Genomic DNA, 21,549 nt, shown 5'->3' on the forward strand with positions numbered 1-21,549 from the left:
GATGGTCGTTGCAAAGTCAAAGGTCTACTTGTTGCATATTGAGCGGATACGGTGCAATTAAATAGCAAATAGATGAATCATATCGAAAATTGTTTGTCATGCTGTTGAAGATGTAGGTTTGATATGAGGATATAGAAAGAAGAACAACCAATATGTTTATTTGCCGTTTTCACTGAACGGTTGGTCATGATGACTTCCAGTTTTCGAAGGCTTTTCGAAGGATTAGAGACTTCATAAATCTGTTGGCAGTCTTCATTGGAGTTCTATCTTAAAGTTGTATAATTCTTCATTGCTAAAAAAATGGCGAAAAAGTTTGTTTCGATTGGGGAACATGAATGTAAATGTTCTATCCAAAAATTCAACTTCTTTCCCTGTGGCCGCGCGGAAGTGAGCAAAAGTTTGAAGTATTACTTTTGCAGCTCCATCCTTCAACTGGACATCGAATCGTTCGTTTCAGCTGTTGAAGGACCTTCGTAACGTTTTGACCTAGCTCCTTGCCCCCTTCTTAGAATCCATCCTCCCCCGACAGCTTGTGTCCGATCACTTTGATGAACGTTTTCCGGCATGTCCTACGCAAACCCGGCTGGTTTGGTACCATCGTTTCGACGAGCCGAGAGTATCGCCAAAGTAGAAAGTTTAATTACCTCCAAAATGGGCGTTCGCGAGCCGCACTCTACTGCCCACGACTTTCAGTGTTCTGCTGTACTTCAAACGAGCTCATAAAAGCAATTTGAAAGAGGGCGCCCGATGTGGACCTACGGTTGGGTGACCTGGTCCGGTCGTGTGTCTATTTTTTGGTTTTTTGAGGGAGTATTGTGTTTTTGGAGTGGAGATGCGAAAAAATGACTACTGTCATAATTGGAGTTTTATGTGTCTTCTTTTGACCTATTAATAGCTCGTGTAGATGCTTCTCCGCAACATGGTCCGGTTGTGTTCGGACAGTGTGGATTGGTTTAATAGCATTCGGTTGACGCAATGATGCAATGAACGTAAAGCAATAAGCGTATTTTTATACGTTATTTAGATACTTAGATTATGGCAAAAAAAAGTAGTAGCGTTATAAGTGTTAACCTATTCGCATACAGTTGTCCCATTGGTAGAAGGTAAATCGAGGCATTATATGACTGTTGCTTGTTCTCAGGTACTTGAAGGATATCATCTTCATCAGTGCGATTTCGTTCGCAGCGAAGCGATAGTGACTTAAAAGGATGATATTATGGGATGCTTCACCATTAAAGGGGAAATAAAGGTTTACGTGCGTGTATAAATGGTTTGGTTTCTCTCGACAATATTTTATATCTTCCTAAGGGTAAGATACGTTTCCGTTCGTTGGGTATAATAAAGTAAGGTGTGCTATGTATACTCATCCCATTCGCAGTAGCAATGAACCATGTAAGCATAGATTTACATCAACCTTCTCCAACCTGGTATACGTTCTATGTCTCCACGGTTCTGTTCCCCCTGGTATGGCTTCCACGCTCCTTGAACCAGGTGCTGTTAGGGTGCTTGTTGGAAACTGTACCTTTGCCAAAGCTCGCTCGGGCAGTGTAAAAGGCTCGGGATGGGAAGACAACGATGGTAGACGGGGGAAAAATGAAGCGAACCGAAGAGTTTAATATTTTCCCCCAATGTGTCTCCCATGTTGCAACCGAACCGTGGGAGGGGGGGTAGGAGAGGTGAAGTTTTTGTTTTGTTCTTTTTTACTTTTTTTGTTTTATTTATTTGCTCACTTCGCTTCGGACAGGATTTTTCACTCCAGTGACCGGATCGCTTTGACCGGTTCGAAGCAACAGGCGAGTGGCCAGTTTTTGCACTCTCCAGCCTTCGGGTAAGCAAGGACGATGGTTTTCCTATTGCGCACAGACTCCGGTCGGGTCGGCGGGGGGGGGAGAAAAGGACCACTCTCAAGCACACTTCAGAGGAGAGGCGAGTCAAATATTGATTTTCTGTACTACACGCTATCAACTCTGCCCGATGTGGCCATCCTCGGATGTATGGTGTGCCGTGTGTATCGTGTTTACTTCATACCGTCCAGCAATTACCAACTCCACACGTCGTTGCATCGCAGGACGCATCGCACTCCTTGTCCGGCCACCTTCTCCAACCGCCGACAGCACTCGGTGTGCAACTTTTTGTACCGAAGTCGGTCGGAAAAGATCGACTTCTTTCGAGTGCCGTGCTGCTGGTCAGTCGCACGAAGGAGCTTGCAGTGATCGGTCACAAAAAAGGTCTCAATCCCGGGGCGGGGGTTTCGTGATTTTATTCCGTCTGTCCAGTTCCTATATGGGCATCATCGTTTTCGATGTGTGAATCGATGATGGTCGGTTTGTTTTTGGTACGGTGCAGATCTTCAGCTTGTGTTGACCAGTCCGTACCGAAAAGCGGTGAAATCTATCGTAAAGGGGACGTGCAAAAAAAAAAAAATCAAAAAACAGTTGACATCCGATCGACCCGAACCAGTCCAAGCACAGTGTGTGTGCAACACGTGGGCCACAGAATTGAGGCCCTGCATCGTTCGCCCGATCGCGACTTACGTTCCAGCCCAGCTGTGCCCAGCAAAGAGTGATGTGTGTTTCATTATTCAATTCGCTGTGAATATGGCCCGGTCCGCTGCGTCTCCCACCCCCTCACCCCCCAAAAACCCCTGTCAATATGTATGTAGGCGGACCTTTAAAAGGCAAGCAGTTCGTAAGGTTTGGCCAAACAGGTTTTTTTTTGCACAATGAACATGGGACAAATGCGTCTCAGGGGCCCGGTAGTTGCTTTATTTGAATTGTGCTCTGTTTAGCAAAAAAGTGTTGTCGATCCTGAATGCATTGTGTCGCAGAAATAATGGTGTCACTGCAGTACAGACAGAGTTCTAGTGTTTTTTCGAACGTGGTATAGTACAGAGGTGTTACATTTATCGTTAGCGTTTAATGGTTTCTAAGTGAAGTTTAGTGCATATTAGTTTATTGTACTGAGTGATGCTTTTGTTGCATATATTTTTTTGTGTATTTATTGTTTAATATTTTGTCATCTTTGTGATGTGTAATTTTGGTGAACACTTTTTACGGCTTTGAATAAAAAAAAGGTTAAATGGATCGAAAATATTGGAAATTCTTTGGACGAATTTTGCTCAAGAAATCTCGAGGTGAGATCAGTGTTGGTGAAATTGCACAGCAGAACACTACTGTTTGAAGTTGTCTCGCTATTCATGTACTATTGCACCTTGTGTGTTTTATTTTGGTAATTATCGTATGAAGGAGTTACAACAACTCCTGATTTTGGGGTGTATTTAATGACTTGTGAAAATGTATAATAAACAATTAATTTTATAGTTCTTCCATGCAAATTTCTATCTATTATAGGTAGTATGCTTAGTAGTGCTTTTATAATTATACCTATTTTAGTGTCCATAACTATCCGTTGAGTGCACGAGTGAGACCGAGAATTCTCAAATTCTTTCCTGGTGAAATAGTGAACACAATCTGTCTTAGTTTGCATTAAAGAATTCTTCGTTACCGTGTGTCGGATATTGGTACATGTGTCTCATCTTATATGCGGTTAGATAGAGTGTCCACAGGGTGTGCTGTTGTTAATCATTCCATTTAGCTCTGGGAGTATTCGCACTTGCCGCACCACACGCGTCCGAGTAGCAGCGCGCACATTTGTTTTTGGGTGGAAGGATACACGCACCTGCACTTAGAAAGCACCATGTCTGTACAGACTCAAAATTACGACGTCCTGTCGTCGGTAAATGGTAAGCAAAACTTAGCTGCAAGGTGCCGCACCGTTCGTGGATAATTATGGGCTAAGTGCAGCAATCAGGCACTCACTGGCACGATGAACTATTTTCCAGATAATTAAACACCCGAACAACCGGAGATCCTGTTGGTGGTTGTGATTTAGCATTGGGCGACTGTTAGGTTGTGAGTGGAGGATTTTAATTAGATGGTTAATTTCGCCCATTACTGTGGTTTTTTGAGTCTTTTAGCCTTTTTTGTGGTACGCAATCGAATAAACGTTATTTAGAACGTTAGTGACATAGTCAGTATTGTGTAACATAGTCAGTATTGTGAACGGATGGAAGTTGTGCTCTTGACAGATTAGTGGTTTAGATGACGGACATGACAGGATGAGTAACAAATCCCATCTGGGTCGTAATTTCTGTAACAAGAAATTCAGACTTCAGCTAAGGATAAATAAAGTCAAGGAAAGGGACACTCCAAAAGCATTCTGACAGGTGGCTGTTAGTACTATCAGAAAGAGTAGAGTAGAGTGCATAAAGATGATGATGATCTCCCTAGTACTCCTGCATAGGATTGAGAGGCTGGAATATATCTCGATTCCAAAAGTGGGTAATTATTCTAAGGAATAAAGGCTAGAAGTTACTCGACCAACATATCAACTCATCAGGCTGAATTCCATTCGATTCCTGATAGTTTCTTGGGCGACTATCTAGGCTCATTTCGCGCGCAGTGTCTCTCGAAGCTAAGTGGACTCTTTCTATGTACTATGTGCCAAAAATCCTACATAGAATTAAAAAAAAACATTGTGACAATGTTATCAGGCGATGTTTTCAGACTTATTGAGCCCGATAGACATCCAATACGCGTGGTGTCCGTACCTTCGGGTGTGGTATTTCCGCGCCACATTGTCGTAGTTCGACTGGTGTGTCTCCACCGCTATCTATCGCCATTGCCGATGTTATCAGCAGTTGAACACCGCCAACAACCACTTTTATTATGGTAAATATTTGTGATAACGGGGCGCGCGCGCTCGCTCACGATCATGTACTTTTGGGCTGTCCTGTGTACTACCGGTTTGTTGTGGTGATGATGATGGTCAAAAAGGAACAAAAAACGGCAGACGGCGGACGTTACCAGGATGTTGTAACTAGCAGCCAATTTTTATCCGACCTGTTGCTTCCGACCGAAGTGGTGAAGAGGGGGGAGAACCGAGGAAAAGTGGAGAGCATGCGGGCGAAGGAAAATTATATGATATTTGATAAGGTTGTGACAGCGTGTAAATATTGATAAGCAGCAGCAGGGATGTGGAACGTAGAGGCTGTTTTCCGCACAACACTTCACCGTAAGATGGGCCCCCGGCGGTGCTTGACAAGTGTATCAGATAGCTTGGGTGGTTGTGGAACGATAATTGTATTTGCTCAGAAGCTAGATAACGATCGGGAAGGGGGACGGTAATACACTGGAGCATTGTTTTCTGGTTATGATTGTTGATTTAATTTATCAGAAATAAAGCGAAATCATTGCGTGAATCGGGCAAACTTTTAATTAACGATTTGATTGAAAATGTAGTGTAGTGAGGAAATTTACAGAGTGATGTTGAATTAATATTCTTTTTTTTTGTTTTATTTAACATAAATGCGTCATTTTTGTGTATATATATAGTGTTTATTTAAATAGTTCTCGTGTGCTATTTGATGTTAAACGTAGCGAAAACTCGACTCTGCTGTAATGAGAAAAATAGTCTCGCAAAACTGCAACAAGCTGCAGAACGTGCGCGCTATTTATCATACAGTTGTCGATGTGTGGAGTGAGAAGAATGCTCATTGAACCGAACAGGTTTCGTTTACGCTAGGATAAATGATGGAATTCTGTCGTTAATCTTCCCCTAGAACGGTGGAAGTTTCACCGATGATGAGCATTTCGGAGAATCAGAATATATCCTGCTTTAAGCCCTAATATGCTCAAACCAATGGAGCGTTCAAGCGCCACCTCCACCTCCATGCGTATGGTTAATCGAATGGGAGGGTAGGTGTAGGCCGTACTGTCGACACTTCTATTGACATTGCATCGTTCGCATCGCTAGCTGTAGTATCTACAGTACTATGGCATAAAGTGTGTGCGCCGTTGCATCGGTCGCTGGGGGTTTGATTAGATAAGCTTCTGGTATGTGAGCAACACTTAAACATACGCACATGCGCTTCATTAGGCCAACACACTATTCATCGTGTATATCGTGCGTGGGAAACTAAATAAGCACATCACACTGCAAACCAATATACATTGGGACACTGCGCACACCCTGCGCCCGAATGTGGGTGGTTAGAAATTACGTTCATTCACTTGAATTAGTAGCAACATTTCAATTATCACCCCACTCGTCGTGCACCAACCGACACAATGTGCTCGTGCGAATGTGTATGCATAATACGGCTATATGTCCAGCCGATTTCACACCGTTTTGGCACATGTTGCATCTGCATCCGTTATGTATTACACCACGCGTAGGTACGTTACCCATCATCATCTCACCGTTGCCGTTCGCTGGGGGTAAACCGGCTTGCTTGCACCAAGATTGGTACTGACACACGAACACTTCCACCTTGACGTTCGTACACGTCGGCGGCACTGATTTGCTTTAATTGCTTTGCATTTTGAGCAGTTAACAGATTTTAAATTTAGATAAAGTGCCTGCGAGATGCTGCTCACGCCGGCTGCAAACAAGGGCCCCAGGAACACACGAAACCACACACACATATAGACACCGATTGCATGGCAGTTTTGTTTGCCGGTTTAGTGCCTTTTAGCTAAGGGCCCTGGGAAAACCTTCGATTCTAGGTCAATGTATTTTTCTTCTATACAGTGTGACTATCACTTCGTGTTGCAGCGATTGTGTATGTGTGCGCAAGAGTAGCATAAAAGTGTGCTGTAATAGATTACTTACTGTGGCAGATAAATGCATTCGTTTTGTTCTACAAAACTTAGATAAGATGTATTGTATTACAGATTTCAATAGTATTTGGGAGTATCTGATTTAGATAAATTAATCCGAATGAATCTATGAATTGAAAGAATGATTCTGAATCTCTGAAACACAATAGAACTCCCATTTACGGAGTAATCCCAGTTGACTAACGAAATTCCTAAAAATACGTAAAATCATAATTCTGTAGAGATTCGTGAATCTTTGAGGATTCATGAATTTTGACTCTGGAATCGACTCATGATTCGAATGACTCTTCACTAAAGAGTTCATTTGAATGAATCTTTTCATAAGATTCAATCAGAACAACACTATATTTTTGTACATGGCAAGGTTTATTTATCGGTGAAATGTCTAGCATCTTTGAAAACCATTCCCACTCGTGCTAGAGGACCTTGGGTCTTGAAATGGTTCCATCTTTCATTCCGCATTTTAATAGAAAAGCAACATAATTAATTCATTCGTTGCAAACAAACCCAACCGAATGCGGCTCTGGGGCTCATGGTTCCGATGGGCAGACCAACGGATGATGTGCTCCAAAGCAAGTCAGCCACCAGAAGCAGAATGTGAAAACGAGGCTTTTTGAGGGCGAATGGAAAAGAATTTTCACCCAGCTTTGCCAGCCAGTCTCGCTGGCAAAGAATGCACCACCACCGTTCAAGGAGAAGCGATGAAAAGCGAAAACTCCCACGATGAGTTCCCGGGGTTGATTTTCCATCGTTCGGCTGAATCCTTGTATTCTTGTTGTGTCCTGATTCTGAAGGGAGCAACACTCGCCGTCTCGGTGCCGTTTTGTCGGTGTCATGATCGGTGCCGTGCAAAGCAACAGCTGGATAGCTTTGTGCGATAGCCGTTGGTGAAACAAAGAGAATAAAAATGTATGCCTCACTTGTGCGTTTGCGTCTTTGCCGCTGTGTTCTGCCTTTGCTGTTATGTGCTTCTTTTACGGATGCTGCTCCTGCTGTGTTGCTGTGTAACCCGTGGCGTTAGAATGGCTGTCCATCGTTAAGCTGGCGATGGTTAAAGGGTGATTAAGAATAAAAAAGTTTTACCATAGAAGCATACTCATCTGGGCGGCTGGCGTACATCATGGTATTGGGACTTTTGGGGACGCACCGGATCCCCGGACATTTGTGGCTTTTGTGTGGCTGTTCGGTAGATGGGTAGACAGATAAAAGTATTATACAATTTGCAAACGCAGCATTTAATTGCCTGACATACGATGAATCAGTGTTATTACCGTTAATCTTTGTCTGTCGCCAGCAGTGGAGGCGACCGTTTGTGACTCGTATCGCTGGCGCAAGGATTATGAGATGAAATGTGGGATTGTTGTTGAAGCTGGAATATAGAATGATACGCATAGTTGGGAGAATATTCTCAAGAGGTAGTTAATTTGCATCCTCCTCTAAAATGGCTAATATGTAGTAGTGAAAATATCGAACAGAATGAAGGTTGATCGATATTTTCCCACTGTACATCCAATATTTTTTTTATAAAAATCATGCAAAAAGGTTTATAAAAGAAAAAAAGTTGTGTTGCATAACGGACTGCACATTTTACGATGCATTGTGACTCATAGGATTGGAATATCAACTGACTCTGACAAAGTCGTTTGTTTGTTTGATGATAAGTTTGAGTAACAGCTTCTGTTTAGCTTACAAACCACTTGATAAAAGCTTAAGCTATTTGATTTGAATGACTGTACTCACATGATCTAAAGGGTACGATGAGTAAACAATTTTTTATATTTTTAATCTCTCATTTCTTTCCAGAACCACTAGTGAATCGGTACGCATCGCGTAGGAAATCTGTGTTTGCCGAAACGTACGATCCGGAAAATGATGACGAAGATGAAGGTGCCCGGGCAATCTTTCCCAAAACGGACGAACAGCGAGCACGGTTGTGTGATTCAGTCAAAAACATTCTCCTTTTCCGATCGCTGGACAAGGAACAGGTAATGTTACATACATGATTTTCCCATATCAAATAAATTACCGGAATTAATTGAATAATTTAATCAAATTACCTCAATTGTGTAGTTAACATTGAAGTAGACGCTGTTCAGATTTTTAATTGTATTTTATAACATAAAAGAGGGGAAAAAATGTTCACTGCGTTTTAAGTACAGATAGATATGTTTGAATCTATTATTTTTAATTTTTTTTATTGATACAAAAAATATCCCACCGTATCTGCGTATTGATCCTTCGGTATTGTTGGAACTAATGTGAAAGTTATTTCATTAAAATGAAAGCTTTATTTCACAAAGCAGGGCTAGTAGACTGTTCTGTCATTAAAATCGTAGGTTGTGGTGAAGTTGGAAGGGCCAGGCGTGCTCCAGGACTTCAAAGAATTGTGATATCTTACAAAAGTTTTGTCAAAAGGCACGAATAGTCTGGTTGTCTCAACGTGAATGAAACATTTTTGTTAACCCAAAACAGAATTTCCTACACATTCCGCAGGACATGCTTTGTGGAGGTCTCTCAATGATTTTTTGCACTATTTATTACAATTTTTTGTCAGCAAAAAATTTTCTTGTTAATGTAACGCTATTATTTATGTTTGGCACTGTAAATAAATGTACGATACTTTGGTTCGTTATTAAGATTTAAGCTAAAATGTATGTCTCGATAAATTTGAAATTAAGACAACTTGAATATAAAATTGTTTCACATTGTTGAGCACTAAAATCGTGCGTTCTGTTCATTTTCCATGGTCTTCATTACTTATGCGCAGGACAAAAATTAATCTCTTAAGCGATATTGTGGTTGGTAAAAATTTTATTAGTTCGTTTTATAGTAAAATCGATATCGGCGGTATGCAACCAGCATTGATTATCATGTCCAAGCAAATACTGTTCGCTTGGGTGAGCAACAGCAAAGAAGCAAATTTCATGGATGTCCGGTGATACAGCCCGCTGCGCTATCGCTAGTATATTTTACGAGCAATCTTTTACTTCGCCTCGGCAAACTTTTTCAATTACAATCTTTATTACTACCTGGCTGCAAAGAGTACGAAGCGCACGATGATCGAATTGTATCTCTGATAGGTGTTCTATGGGATGGGGATGGATGAAGGCACACTGCAGAGTAACCGTGCATCTCGGCACCGACACAGACCGTTTCCATTTATTCCTTCTATGTGTCGTCCGTGTCATCGTCGGTTGATTCCGTCGGCTGGCCGGTGAGCATTGCCTCGGCTTATAATATATGCAATTTTAATGGACAAAGTTACTAACTGTTTAATGGAGTTTGTCGTACGTCCACCGACTGGCGGCCGGTCAACCGAGTTGGCGGAAATCTAGTTTATTGGCCGTCAGAAGTCATAATAGGGTTTCGTTTCATTACAGCCAGACCGTTGGGTGATAGAGCACTTTGTGCTGTTTGTCTGATAACACACATATCTGACAGCATTTTTGCCGATTGTTAATAATTTGTCACCGAAACCAACGTATTTGGCGTCCGACTATAATTACCGTTCTTGTCGTATGTTTGTTTTTTTTTTGCTTGCAGATGAACGAAGTTCTCGATGCGATGTTCGAAAAGATAGTTCAAGCGAAAGACTATATCATCAAGCAGGGTGATGATGGCGACAACTTCTACGTCATAGAGTCGTAAGTAGCAGTAACGGGTGGGAATATTTTTTACCGATGTAACACGAATAATATTGTACTCCCGTTTTCTACAGTGGCATGTATAACGCGTATGTAGGCGAAGATCAGAAGCACATACATACGTATGATAATAGAGGAAGCTTTGGAGAGCTCGCATTGCTCTACAACATGCCAAGGTAAGTGTCGTTGGTGGAGTAACTTAAATGGATCCGGTATTGATTTTTCATGCGCGTTGAAATCATTCCACAGAGCCGCTACCATTCAGGCCGAAACGGATGGTAAATTGTGGGCAATGGATCGTCAAACATTCCGAAGAATTTTGCTTAAATCTGCATTCAGGAAACGGAAAATGTATGAAGCTCTGCTGGATGCTGTACCGATGCTGAAAACGTTGCAGGTAATGGAAAGAGATTTATTTAGAATGAAGTGAAATAAATGTGATATTAATTGCCTTTTCCTATATATTTTTTGAAGAACTATGAACGGATGAATTTGGCTGATGCTCTGATACCTCAAACATACACTAAAGGCGATCGAATTATCAAGCAAGGTATGTAGCGTACTCATATTTTACGAATATAACTTTGATTTCGAGTTTAATCATTGTTCTCGCAATGTTAATATGGACCGTGGTTTTTACTTACTTTTCCAGGCGATGCTGCTGATGGCATGTACTTTATTGAGGATGGCAAAGTGTCCATTCGCATCCAGCAGGATGCAGGCGAGGTAGAAATTTCCAATTTAGAAAAGGGTGGCTACTTTGGCGAACTTGCACTGGTAACACATAGGCCACGAGCCGCTTCCGCATACGCTGTCGACAACGTAAAAGTGGCATGTGAGTATTGTTTGAACACTTTTGCTTCCAGAAGTGTAGCGCATCTAGAACGATGGTTACCAGCAGTAGCACTGAATCTGTCTGTGTCGCTAGTGATTGCAACGCATGCAAATTAGATTATCGATTGCTATTAACTTCCAGGATGGCTGGTTCGGGTTTTGATGCCACTTTAATATTATGTTGCTAACAGCAGTTCTGTTCGTTTAATTTATTTATTACATTAATTTATTCTTTCTTTTTTTATATTTTTTTGCATGATGCCTTTCATTGACATATTCTGTTAATTCCATGTGTGACGCGTGTGTTTCTTCTTCAACCTCCTGGAAAACGGGATCTGTTACACATAACACACTGAAATATACATAAACATGCACATGAAATTTCCACTAACCCTACATGATTTACCATTTTAAAACTTCACATATGTAATGAAATCTATCGTTTCGCTTGATTTACACACTGACCCAATAACATATGCGTTTGATATGCCTTTTGGTATGAAACTAATGCTTCCCATTGCTTTAAATTTTCACCAAACATCATCTAAAAACAGTTTTAGAGACCGAATGTTTCGAACGATTGCTCGGAAACTGCATCGATGTGCTGCTTCGTCGGATGCAACATTATCGCTACATCGATGATGCAGTTTATGAAATGATTCGAGAAGCTTGCCAAAGAGCGTAGAACGCTCGGATGGAATTTTCGTTTCATGTCGTTCGTTTTGCTCAACGACTCAAACGGTTTTAAAATAGTTTTTTCCTCCTTTAATGTAATACAATTTTTGATCCATTTGGCAGCTAGGTAAATTGGTTACGGTTTGATGGGTGCTGTGTGCTGTTTTATGTTTCCATATACGGTGAATTTTCTAGCCCGTAATCTTGTTTACCACCCACTACCAAATGTGAAATTATTGATTTTTCATTTTCGTTTATTGCTTCCGGCTGGTTTGCACGCTGGAGCCAAGAGCATGTAGGAGGTTTTTCCTTTTTTGGGTTTTGTTTTATAAAAAAACCCCTTTTGCCGTTAGCGATGGATCGACAAATTTATCAGTTTTATTTTACGAAAATAATTGTTTCTCATAAAACATTACATTTTTCATGACAAGCATATTTAATGGTCGAATATGGTCGAATCAGTTTTTTGAGTTATCTAACTTTATAAATATTTGCAACACGTTAACAAAGAACACATATAAGTGTACGTATAACACCGTTGCATTCGATACCCTACTCACACTCGATATTGCACCCACTAATATTCTCACAATATTTTGCCGAAAGAGGTAAGCATTAAGCATTTCCTGTTTTCTTCGTATTATAATTGGTTGTCAAAAAAAAAGCAATATAGTATTGATCTAAATTAATAAAACCACGTAGTGTTGTAAGTAGTTTGTAAGAAACGCACTGATTAGTAATTGGTTTATGTAAATATTACAAATTTCACCCATGTATGATGATGTTTGAGGTGTTACCAAAATTTTATCTATTGATTCAAGTTTCTTCTCGAACGGTAAACGCTTGAGTTACAAATATTCTTCTGTTTTCATACATTTCAGTTTTGGATGTGGACGCATTCGAACGTTTGCTCGGACCATGCATGAACATTATGAAGCGCAACATTGGCGACTACGAAACGCAGCTAGTTAAAATTTTTGGCAGCAAAAACAACATCACCGACATCCGATAAAGCGGTTGTGCAGTCGTAAGCGCTACAAAGAGGGAAATGCTACGCAACGAGAAATATACGCTGCAAAAGAACAACACAAAACGTCTAAATCTGTACGACACATGGTATCAAGAATCGAGCGACAAAAACGCGCCATAATTTTAGATGGAAGTATCTTTTGAAGGAGAGTGTAAAACTGTGGTGAAACAAGTTTACATTATGATGAACGGAACACAGTATGTTCGCGTAGCTTTTCCTCCCCCCCAAAAAAAATTATATATGCGAACGCAAAGTTTACGAACGAATCAGTTGAATAAGAGCCTACCTGCCACTTAATCCAAATTACATCACTTTGCGAGCAGCAAACGCATAGATAATGTTACTTGATACTTGAAACCAAATTAGCTGCCGCTCGTGATTGTGAAGCACAAAATCATCGACAGAGCAGATTGAGCGAAGGAGGATAACCAATTGCCATTTGTAAGCGAAAGTAAAAATTCGAAAAAAAAAACCCGGAGCGGACTTGTTTTCGGTTTGTAGTAGTGGTGATGGTGATTGATCAACAAAACGCGCGATGGACTTGAAAGGTAGGATGATAAAGATAGAGTAGACATATTTTTTTGCCAGAAAAGAGAAAAAAAGGATACATATTCGAAAAAAAATCACCACCGCTGCCGTATGCATCAGATACAAGTACATAAGTGAAATGCATCATGATGAAGTAGTTATGACCCATGCATGCTCTTTAGCACGGATCTGATCTGATGCGCAAGTATATTTAAAATAATGTAAAATGAAATGTGTAGAGTCTGTCTGGTTTGGGTGGTGTGAAATTGCGATTCTTATCTGTACTATAGCGGGCAAGGCTATAAAGTAAAGGTCCGCTGATGGATATTCCGATCACGACAACCTGATCGCGACAGACGAGAAGAAGGCGACGAATGTATGTGTAGTGTGTAAGTTACATCGTGAACATGTATTTAGGATTTATGATAAAAACATGAAGAAAACTTTTCTTACCCATTATGTCGTGTTGCTCGATATAATAATCGTAGAACGGTTGAATTATTGTGTATGTTAAATTGCTAATCAAAAAATTAGTTTCAAACAAGCGAACATAAGCGAAACGTAACGTGTCGGTCAACTGTAGCTGGCACGTTTCCGTTCAAAAACACAGAAGCATTAGACAGATTTCGGGCTTGGTTCAGGAAGTGTGTTGTATTGTTTCGAAACGCTAATTTATTAGTATGATTTTTTTGTGTTATTTATTCTACTAAACAAAACAAGGACGAAAAACAAACGAGCCGTGGCTGGTTGTTAATTATTGGTGATTGTTAAATTAGTATTATTTTACGACGAAGTAAAGCCAACAATAAGCGGTGGAATATGGACTGGAATGATGTTGCATGCTGTAAAAATAAAAGAATTTAAGTAAAGGAATAATTTCGATAAAAAAAAAGTTCATCGAACAGCACACACACACACGTGCTGCTGGATCCGTTTCATCTTGGCTGAAAGCAAAGATCATTGGCTGCATATTAATTCTGTTCTAGCAACATGATAAGACGAATCGCGCTAGATGATCACCAGATGCACACGCAAAACACCCACATACAAAAAACACGTATCATATAGCATCGCAAATGATCATAAAAATGCCATAAAAAACGAAGTAAAAATAGCTAGTAAGCAGTATAATACTTGTAATATGAGAAAACGTATCATGGTGAAACAAAACAAACAAAAATGTAGCAGAATGCATCAGCTGCGCGTAGTAGTAACTCGCTTACTCTAGTAACAATTGAGATGATATCAGATTATATGGTTTTTGTACCGCATTGTGAAGTGGGTTGAAGTTCCCAGCCGTGAAAGGAGTATAACATATGTAACGATGTATAATGATAGAGATACATTCTGCCAGGGCCGGCGCGCTATGGCGAGTAAGGATAGCAGCAAATGTACCCGGTTTGTGCAATTTTGTTTACCAATCGGAACGTTTGCCGAGCAATTTATCCCCCGGGGAATGAAACATTGTTTTTTTTTTGTTTTTGCATTTTACAGGTACACAGTTTAATTTAGAAAAATCTGCATTAAATGCAAATATCTATATACGCAAGTAATAATCACATTTCGTGTCTGTTTGTTCCTTTTCTTCCTTTGGCAGAATAGAACTGTGAATGAAAAATGTACAATTGTGTACAAGGAGAAATAGAAACGAGTCATGAAAGTTCTGATATTATGGTATTTGTTGTTGGTCGCTTACACCACAAAGTTCCCTTGTCCATATGTTTGAAGTTGATAGCGCGGGGAATACTTTTCAGCGACATTCACAATATACTCTACAGCGTTTCCAGAAGAATCTCTCACAATAACCCGGCGGGAGCGTCCACAATGTTTTTAGCACCCTCTCCTTAGTGCTTTTTCTACACACCTTTTTCTAAATGCGCTTTGAACGGTTTCAAGTAGCCAACAGAACACAGCCAATCAAGACATTCTGATGTAGCAAATCATACAATGAATAACAATAGAAGATTTGCTCGCCAGCGTAGAATTTAGTTTGAATTTTACCTGTTTCCGTTATCGCATTCAACATATCATATGATAGCATATTTGTACGATGCATATTGATGAGAAGGATGCAACATAGACCCTGTTCTAGATTCCCCGTTCTTGGAACTTGGGGACCTCTTTTTGCACTTGGTTGCGATGTAACTCCAGTCCGTGTAGGCATCATTCGTAGCAGATGTAAGACAGACGCTCGAACACAGAATCCCCCCGTAATAGATAGAGGGGATGTGCGTTCAATTGCGCTTTATTAACGAATGGATAATACAATGCTGTGCTAAATCTTATTGAACAAGAACCAAACATTTCCACCAGCGGATGAGCTTTTGTGACATACCCTCGCCCTGAATACAAAAAAAAAACAACAAAAATCACAAAACTAAAGCATAATAAATGGATCTATCTCTATCATCATCCCGCGTCTGTAACTGTCCACAGTACCTCTTGAAAATGAAAACTAAAATCAGCGCTAAAAAGTAAACAAAAAAAAAAGATCAAAAGAAATGGAAAGATGAAACGGAATCATAAATATTTAAAGAAAACAAAACAAAGCTTAATGAAGAAGATATTGTGCAGCAACAACAACAAAAAAAAAACACATACACACACATACAACCCTGACATCCTGAGGAGTATAGATGGGAATGTAAACAAATAATAAAACTCGTTGACATCTTAAATGTGCCCTTTTATCCAAAAGATGATATACACGTACACAAAACAAACAAAAATGAGATGAAATAACTTTAATCTTACTTAGTCGCACGACAACAATGGCGCTACACACGCAAGCAAGCATGCAGTTACGCTCATCTAAATTACGATGGATTCTGCGCCATGCAAAACCCTAACAAATTGGCTAATCAATCATTGGGCCAAACAGGCGCGGACAATAGATGGGTCCGTGATAAAGAAACAAGAAAGTGTTATGCCCGAGAAGGAGGCATTCGATGAAGGAAGCAAAACGGAAGGCATTTTCGATCTTCTACACTTCTAGACTATTTATGAGTTTGTTCATTTTTTGTTAGATATATGAAGAGCTTATATGGAGATGGTGGTGGAAAAAAAATAATCAAGCGTATTACTCTTGCAATGCAGCTTGTTGTTGTTGTGCCGGTGACAAACTCAAATTGTACGTTTCGCTGTGTGAAGGATAAGAACAATTCGCCAGACAGCGATGCGTGCTATTATCAGTTTTTTTAAATGCACAATGTGACTACAGGTGGAATTCAGCCATGTTAAGCTTTCGGGTTTTCTATCAGATTCAACAGTCAATATCAGTGAACACCGATAGTGCAAAATGCGCCCAAACAGATACGCCAGCGTTAGTGCTAGCGTGTGGAATCAAACAAAAGGAATTCGTAAACTTCCAGCGTTAAGCATTATTTCCTTACGTTAAAGCGTTTCCTATACGTATCCAACGTACAGAAAAGCAAAACCAGTTGCAGGGCGATATTTTAAATCCTTCCCGCTATTCCCAGTTACAAGACCATGCAGCATAATACAATCCAGTGGCATGTGGTGAGGTCAAGCAGCGCATATTCAGCAACAGCAATGGGTGTACCGTGCAGTTGTTTCCATCGTAGGGCGCTCTATGGAAAATGCTGGTCATTTTCGTTTTAAGCGTTGTTTATTTTTAACTAACTAATTTAAACGGCACATTGAGCGGTTGTAGCATCTTCGGCATAATTTCGTAGACGGAAGCGATTTACGTACGCAGTAGATTGTGACAGTAACCATTATATAATTAGCCGTATTGGTTTAAGATTAGTTTAGACTTTCTTTTCTCTGTTTTTTTTCGATGCACATTTACAAAGCTTTGCACATAGAACACACAAACACACACATGCACTAATGTTAAAGGATATCGTAGGCAAATGTATGCTTTTTCTTGGAACTTTAATTTTGTTCACCAAACTGCAAACTGCGTGTGAACAAATTTTCTTTATTTCTCTTTCGTAGATGAAGTATGTGTTACGATAAAGATTACAATTAGTAGTTGCAATATTGATTTGTTTAAAACGGAACAGTTTCCCATCAGCAGTGGTCCTTTGTAGTGTAAACTTCTTTAACATTATGCTGTTACTGTTGTTTCATTTGTACCTTTTCTACTTTCCGGTAAAGATGAAAAGTGACGTAGAAGCATTTGCCAATTTGCTACGAATCAGCAGCTCTATGCTTCCTTAAACGCATAACTTAGAGACACAGGCAATTGGGACGAATTGGTTCACAAATACTTGGCTTATGTGTGCGTGTGTTTGTGTATGAAGGATTAATATGTTTGAAGAAGAAAAATGAAGAGCAGAAGCAAAAGTTAAAAACAAATATGCCCACACACACACACAAAACATGCATCATATGTGTAGTTAACAGTTTGAGTTGGTTAAATATAATCATTGAGTTGCGAAATTTTAAAGACAAAATGGTAATCACTGAAACAAAATGAAGAAGGAAAAGAAAAACAACAACAACAACCACACAAATATGCGTAACAAACAAAGCAAAACAAACAAAAAAAAACAAAAACAAAATGAAAATGAGGAAAAAAAGAATAACAAAACATACACACAAAAAAAAAAACATGTTGCTGTCTCGTTAATGAAGGTGTCGTATTTAATGAAATAAAAAGAAATAAAAATGAAAGTAGAAACAAATCATACGCCAATGTGTACAAAAATGAACCCGGGCGCGTACGTGTTTCGTTCGATTGGTTGGCAGTAGTGATGACAACGTTTTTACGAAAATCGTAAAACATTTATAATTAATTTGCATGTATTTATGAAAATTTCAGTTTCTTTTATTATGAAAAAATGGGTCAAAGATTTGTTTTCAATGTATTTTTTGTGCCATAGCGGTTTATTTATTTGTTTGTTCATATAAACGACTATGAACAAACAAATAAATACAGACAGACATTTCTTATTTCAGTGGTTGTGGTTTATTACACTTTAATATATATATATATATATATATATATATATATATATATATATATATATATATATATATATATATATAATATATATATATATTATATATATATATATAGCACACGGTCGAGCGCCGTTGTCTGACAGTTAGTTATCGAAGTTTTTCGGGTAGAAAACCTAAAAAGGCAGATTGGGTCGTTCGATCCCACCCATGCCCGGTGCGCCTAATTCGTTGTACGATGTTAAACTAATCCTACAACCCGTAGGGCTCGTCATTGTAGCGGCTCCTCTATTGTTCTTCCACATATACGGGATGAAAAATCCTTACGAGCATCTTCTTCTCGAACGCGAAAATGAGGACTTCGTTAGCTTTGGGCAAAGTACTTGTCTTAGAGGCGTATGTGAGCGTACTATTGCTTTTGTATAAAAAAAACCAGCTTTGATCGTCGCGACAGGTATTTTGAGCGGAAACGATCCCTCAGACTGTAGAAAAACCGGATGGCATCCAGCACCGTAGCGCGTTTCTCAACGTCAACGTTGATTTATTTAAGTAAAAATACATCCAACAAATCCAGCATTACAAAGCCGTTCTTCAGTGGACAAAACCAAAAAAGTAATTGCGCATTAAAATTTTCCTTCCAGCTATATCCATTAAACTGCTTTGAAACAAACGAAACAATAGATAACACAGTTATTTTGTGTAGTTTTATAAATTTATATTCTTTGAATAAAATGGATCGTCCGATAACGATTTACATGTGCTTTTAAAAAATATCGCATCACTAAATAATTAAGCCGTCTTTGGTCTAATCATCATTTTTGAAGTTTTTAATGGAGAATGCAACCAACGAAATGTTTTCGTGTAATCATCAGTTCCGTATCGTCCATTGAGATTGCTGTAAACACGATGCAAATGGTAAGTTTATCACTATTTATACCAGGAATTGTTAACTATACCATACCTATATCCACAACTAGCGAACCACCATGCACCATTTCCGGAATTATAATCTAGCTTCTTCAACACATATTTTTCGTTTTCGTCTCCGATCTCAAACTGATCGTATTTGTCGAACCACTTTACATCATAAATATTTTCTATCAACACCACCAGCTCATGTGGACGTGAAGCTGTTAACTGATGAATACGATCAAGACCCAACCAGAACTCTCCTTCCAGATTTCCAAAACCATTCTTGTACTCTTCCCAATTCCGATAGAAATCCGTCGATCCGTTAAAACGATGTTGAATCACAATCCAGCCTCCGGATTCGTAATCTTGATCACAAAGCACCCTCATCGGTTCGTTGAAGGTGTTATTCGGTTGAATGGAGTATATTCCGGAAGAGGGAACCTCGCTGCAGGATGTGTACACATTGTCCCGCACTTTGTTTGAATCGTTCTTGTGTTGTATGATGCTTTCCATTCTACTGCTTAAATCATTAATCTTTTTTACCAGCTGTTCTTCTACCTCAGTAAAACGATCTTCTAGAAATTGCAGTTTCGTCATGATCATTTCGAAAGCAAAACCTTGAACAGCACTAGATGTATCTGGAGTTAAATCACATTGTGTACTAACAATGATACTGCACAGAGTTAATATAAATGGAAGACTGATCCCAAACATGTTGATATTACTGGCAAAACTGTAACAATGACACTGGAAGCTAAATGTAAACCTTCTTATATATGTAAGCCGTTCAAAGTGCATGTCAAACTTATCTTTTGATTGACCATGGACAATGCGAGAAATGTTCATTCTCTGATTATTTTTATTCCTTTCAAACGGCCTCAGTGTGCCATGTTAGTTTGTATACAAGTTCGTTATGGTGCTTTATCTGGAGAAAGTATGTCAACTTTTAACCGTGTTACAAGAGTTGCTTAGTTCACCGAACAGGAATATCTGAGGGTCGGAGCTCAACGCATATCGTGCACCGAGAAACCCTTAAACAAAGTGGGGCGTTGGAGCAATCTCTACTTGTTGGAGAGCAATTATTCATCGTTTGACATACAAATAAAACCTAATAAAAACATTATTTTCGGCGAGTCGAATTCGCTGTACGACAGTGAATTCATCGTACAACTCTCTTAGCTTATCATTGTAGAAGCTTCTCTATTGTCCTCCCTCATATACGGGATCAAAAATTCTTCCCAGCATCTTCCTCTCGAATGCGAATAAGAGGGCTTCGTCAGTTTTAGGCAAAGTTCATGTCTCAGAGGCGTATGTGAGCGTATTATATAGCTTCTATATAATCTCAGCTTTGATCGACGCGACAGGTATTTTGTGTGGAAACGTTTCCCCAGACTGTAGAAAGACCGGATGGCATCGAGCACACAGGCGCGTATCTCAAGATCGACGTTGATTTATTTAAGTAAAAATGCAACCAACAAATCCAACATTGCAAGGCCGTTCTTCAGTGGACAAAACCGAAAACAATAATTGCGCATCAATATTTTCCTTCAAGTTATATCCATTAAACTGCTTTGAAACAAACGAAACAATGTGAAATAGTTAAAACATTTATTTTGTGTAGTTTAATAAATTTATATTCTTTACTAGCTTACCCGGAAAATCTAGCTTTGCCCTTAAACATGCCTTTTTAAGCAAAGCAAACATTTTGAGTGTTCCATCTTGATTCGTGTGTTATTATTAGAGCGTCGATGAGGGAATATCGTTGATTATTTGAAATTTTTTAAATTATTGCCATTTTTAATCCAAATAATATTCCCAATCAAAGCAATTTTTCTTCTTTTTTTGTGGCTCTTCTTCTTCTTTTCTGCTACTTCAGGAAGCATTTCTGACTTTCCTTGACGATTGTGGTTTAACATCAGATCCTTCCGTCTAAGCCGCCGATTCCACATGTACCACCGAGCCGTAAAACACTACACAACATTTTTTAATTATTCACACACTTGCTTTTTACTTATTTATCACTCACTTTACGTTTTAATGAAAAAGTTGCACAAATAAATCGTCATACAGATGACACTACTACTTTGATTGATTTATTCGTTAGAACTTGTTTGTTTCAGTACCTAGTGTTCAACATTATTCGTGTTGAAAAAATGGCTATGCCTACTTGATAACTCCCGTAGGAAAAACAGAAAACAACTCATAATATTGGCCAGAGGCCACCTAGCGAAACGAAAAATAGCGGTAAACCTATTCTCATACCTAACGAACGTTCAGTGAAAATTTCATACAAATCGGTTCAGCCGTTTAAGAGGAG

At 39.3% G+C, this 21,549-nt stretch overlaps 2 protein-coding genes across 8 annotated transcripts in view; one reads left to right on the top strand and one right to left on the bottom strand.

Annotated features, from left to right (window-relative positions):
* The window catches only part of LOC125770979 (cAMP-dependent protein kinase type II regulatory subunit), a 38,528-nt gene extending 20,544 nt beyond the window's left edge, over positions 1 to 17,984 (top strand). For 4 of the 7 annotated variants that reach the window (XM_049441136.1, XM_049441139.1, XM_049441138.1 and 1 more), the window contains exons 4-10: positions 8,484 to 8,665; positions 10,224 to 10,324; positions 10,399 to 10,500; positions 10,574 to 10,721; positions 10,799 to 10,874; positions 10,977 to 11,159; positions 12,715 to 17,984. In XM_049441136.1, the coding sequence (XP_049297093.1) occupies positions 8,484 to 8,665; positions 10,224 to 10,324; positions 10,399 to 10,500; positions 10,574 to 10,721; positions 10,799 to 10,874; positions 10,977 to 11,159; positions 12,715 to 12,845 (923 nt within the window). In that variant the 3' untranslated portion in view covers positions 12,846 to 17,984. Of the gene's footprint in view, positions 1 to 2,738; positions 3,134 to 3,323; positions 3,743 to 8,483; positions 8,666 to 10,223; positions 10,325 to 10,398; positions 10,501 to 10,573; positions 10,722 to 10,798; positions 10,875 to 10,976; positions 11,160 to 11,712; positions 12,442 to 12,714 lie in introns of those variants that run through there. The other 3 variants (XR_007419255.1, XM_049441141.1, XM_049441142.1) reach the window with 3 other exon arrangements.
* A 1,335-nt stretch (positions 17,985 to 19,319) lies between these two features.
* Positions 19,320 to 19,829, bottom strand: LOC125767127 (ryncolin-1-like; the record flags this gene model as incomplete). Its single annotated transcript, XM_049433388.1, has 1 exon — positions 19,320 to 19,829. A coding segment is annotated over exon 1 (510 nt), but the record flags the coding sequence as incomplete, so codon positions are not given.
* Between the last annotated feature and the right edge of the window lie 1,720 nt (positions 19,830 to 21,549).

Source organism: Anopheles funestus, chromosome 3RL, assembly GCF_943734845.2.
Source record: "Anopheles funestus chromosome 3RL, idAnoFuneDA-416_04, whole genome shotgun sequence".
Lineage (NCBI taxonomy): Eukaryota > Metazoa > Arthropoda > Insecta > Diptera > Culicidae > Anopheles > Anopheles funestus.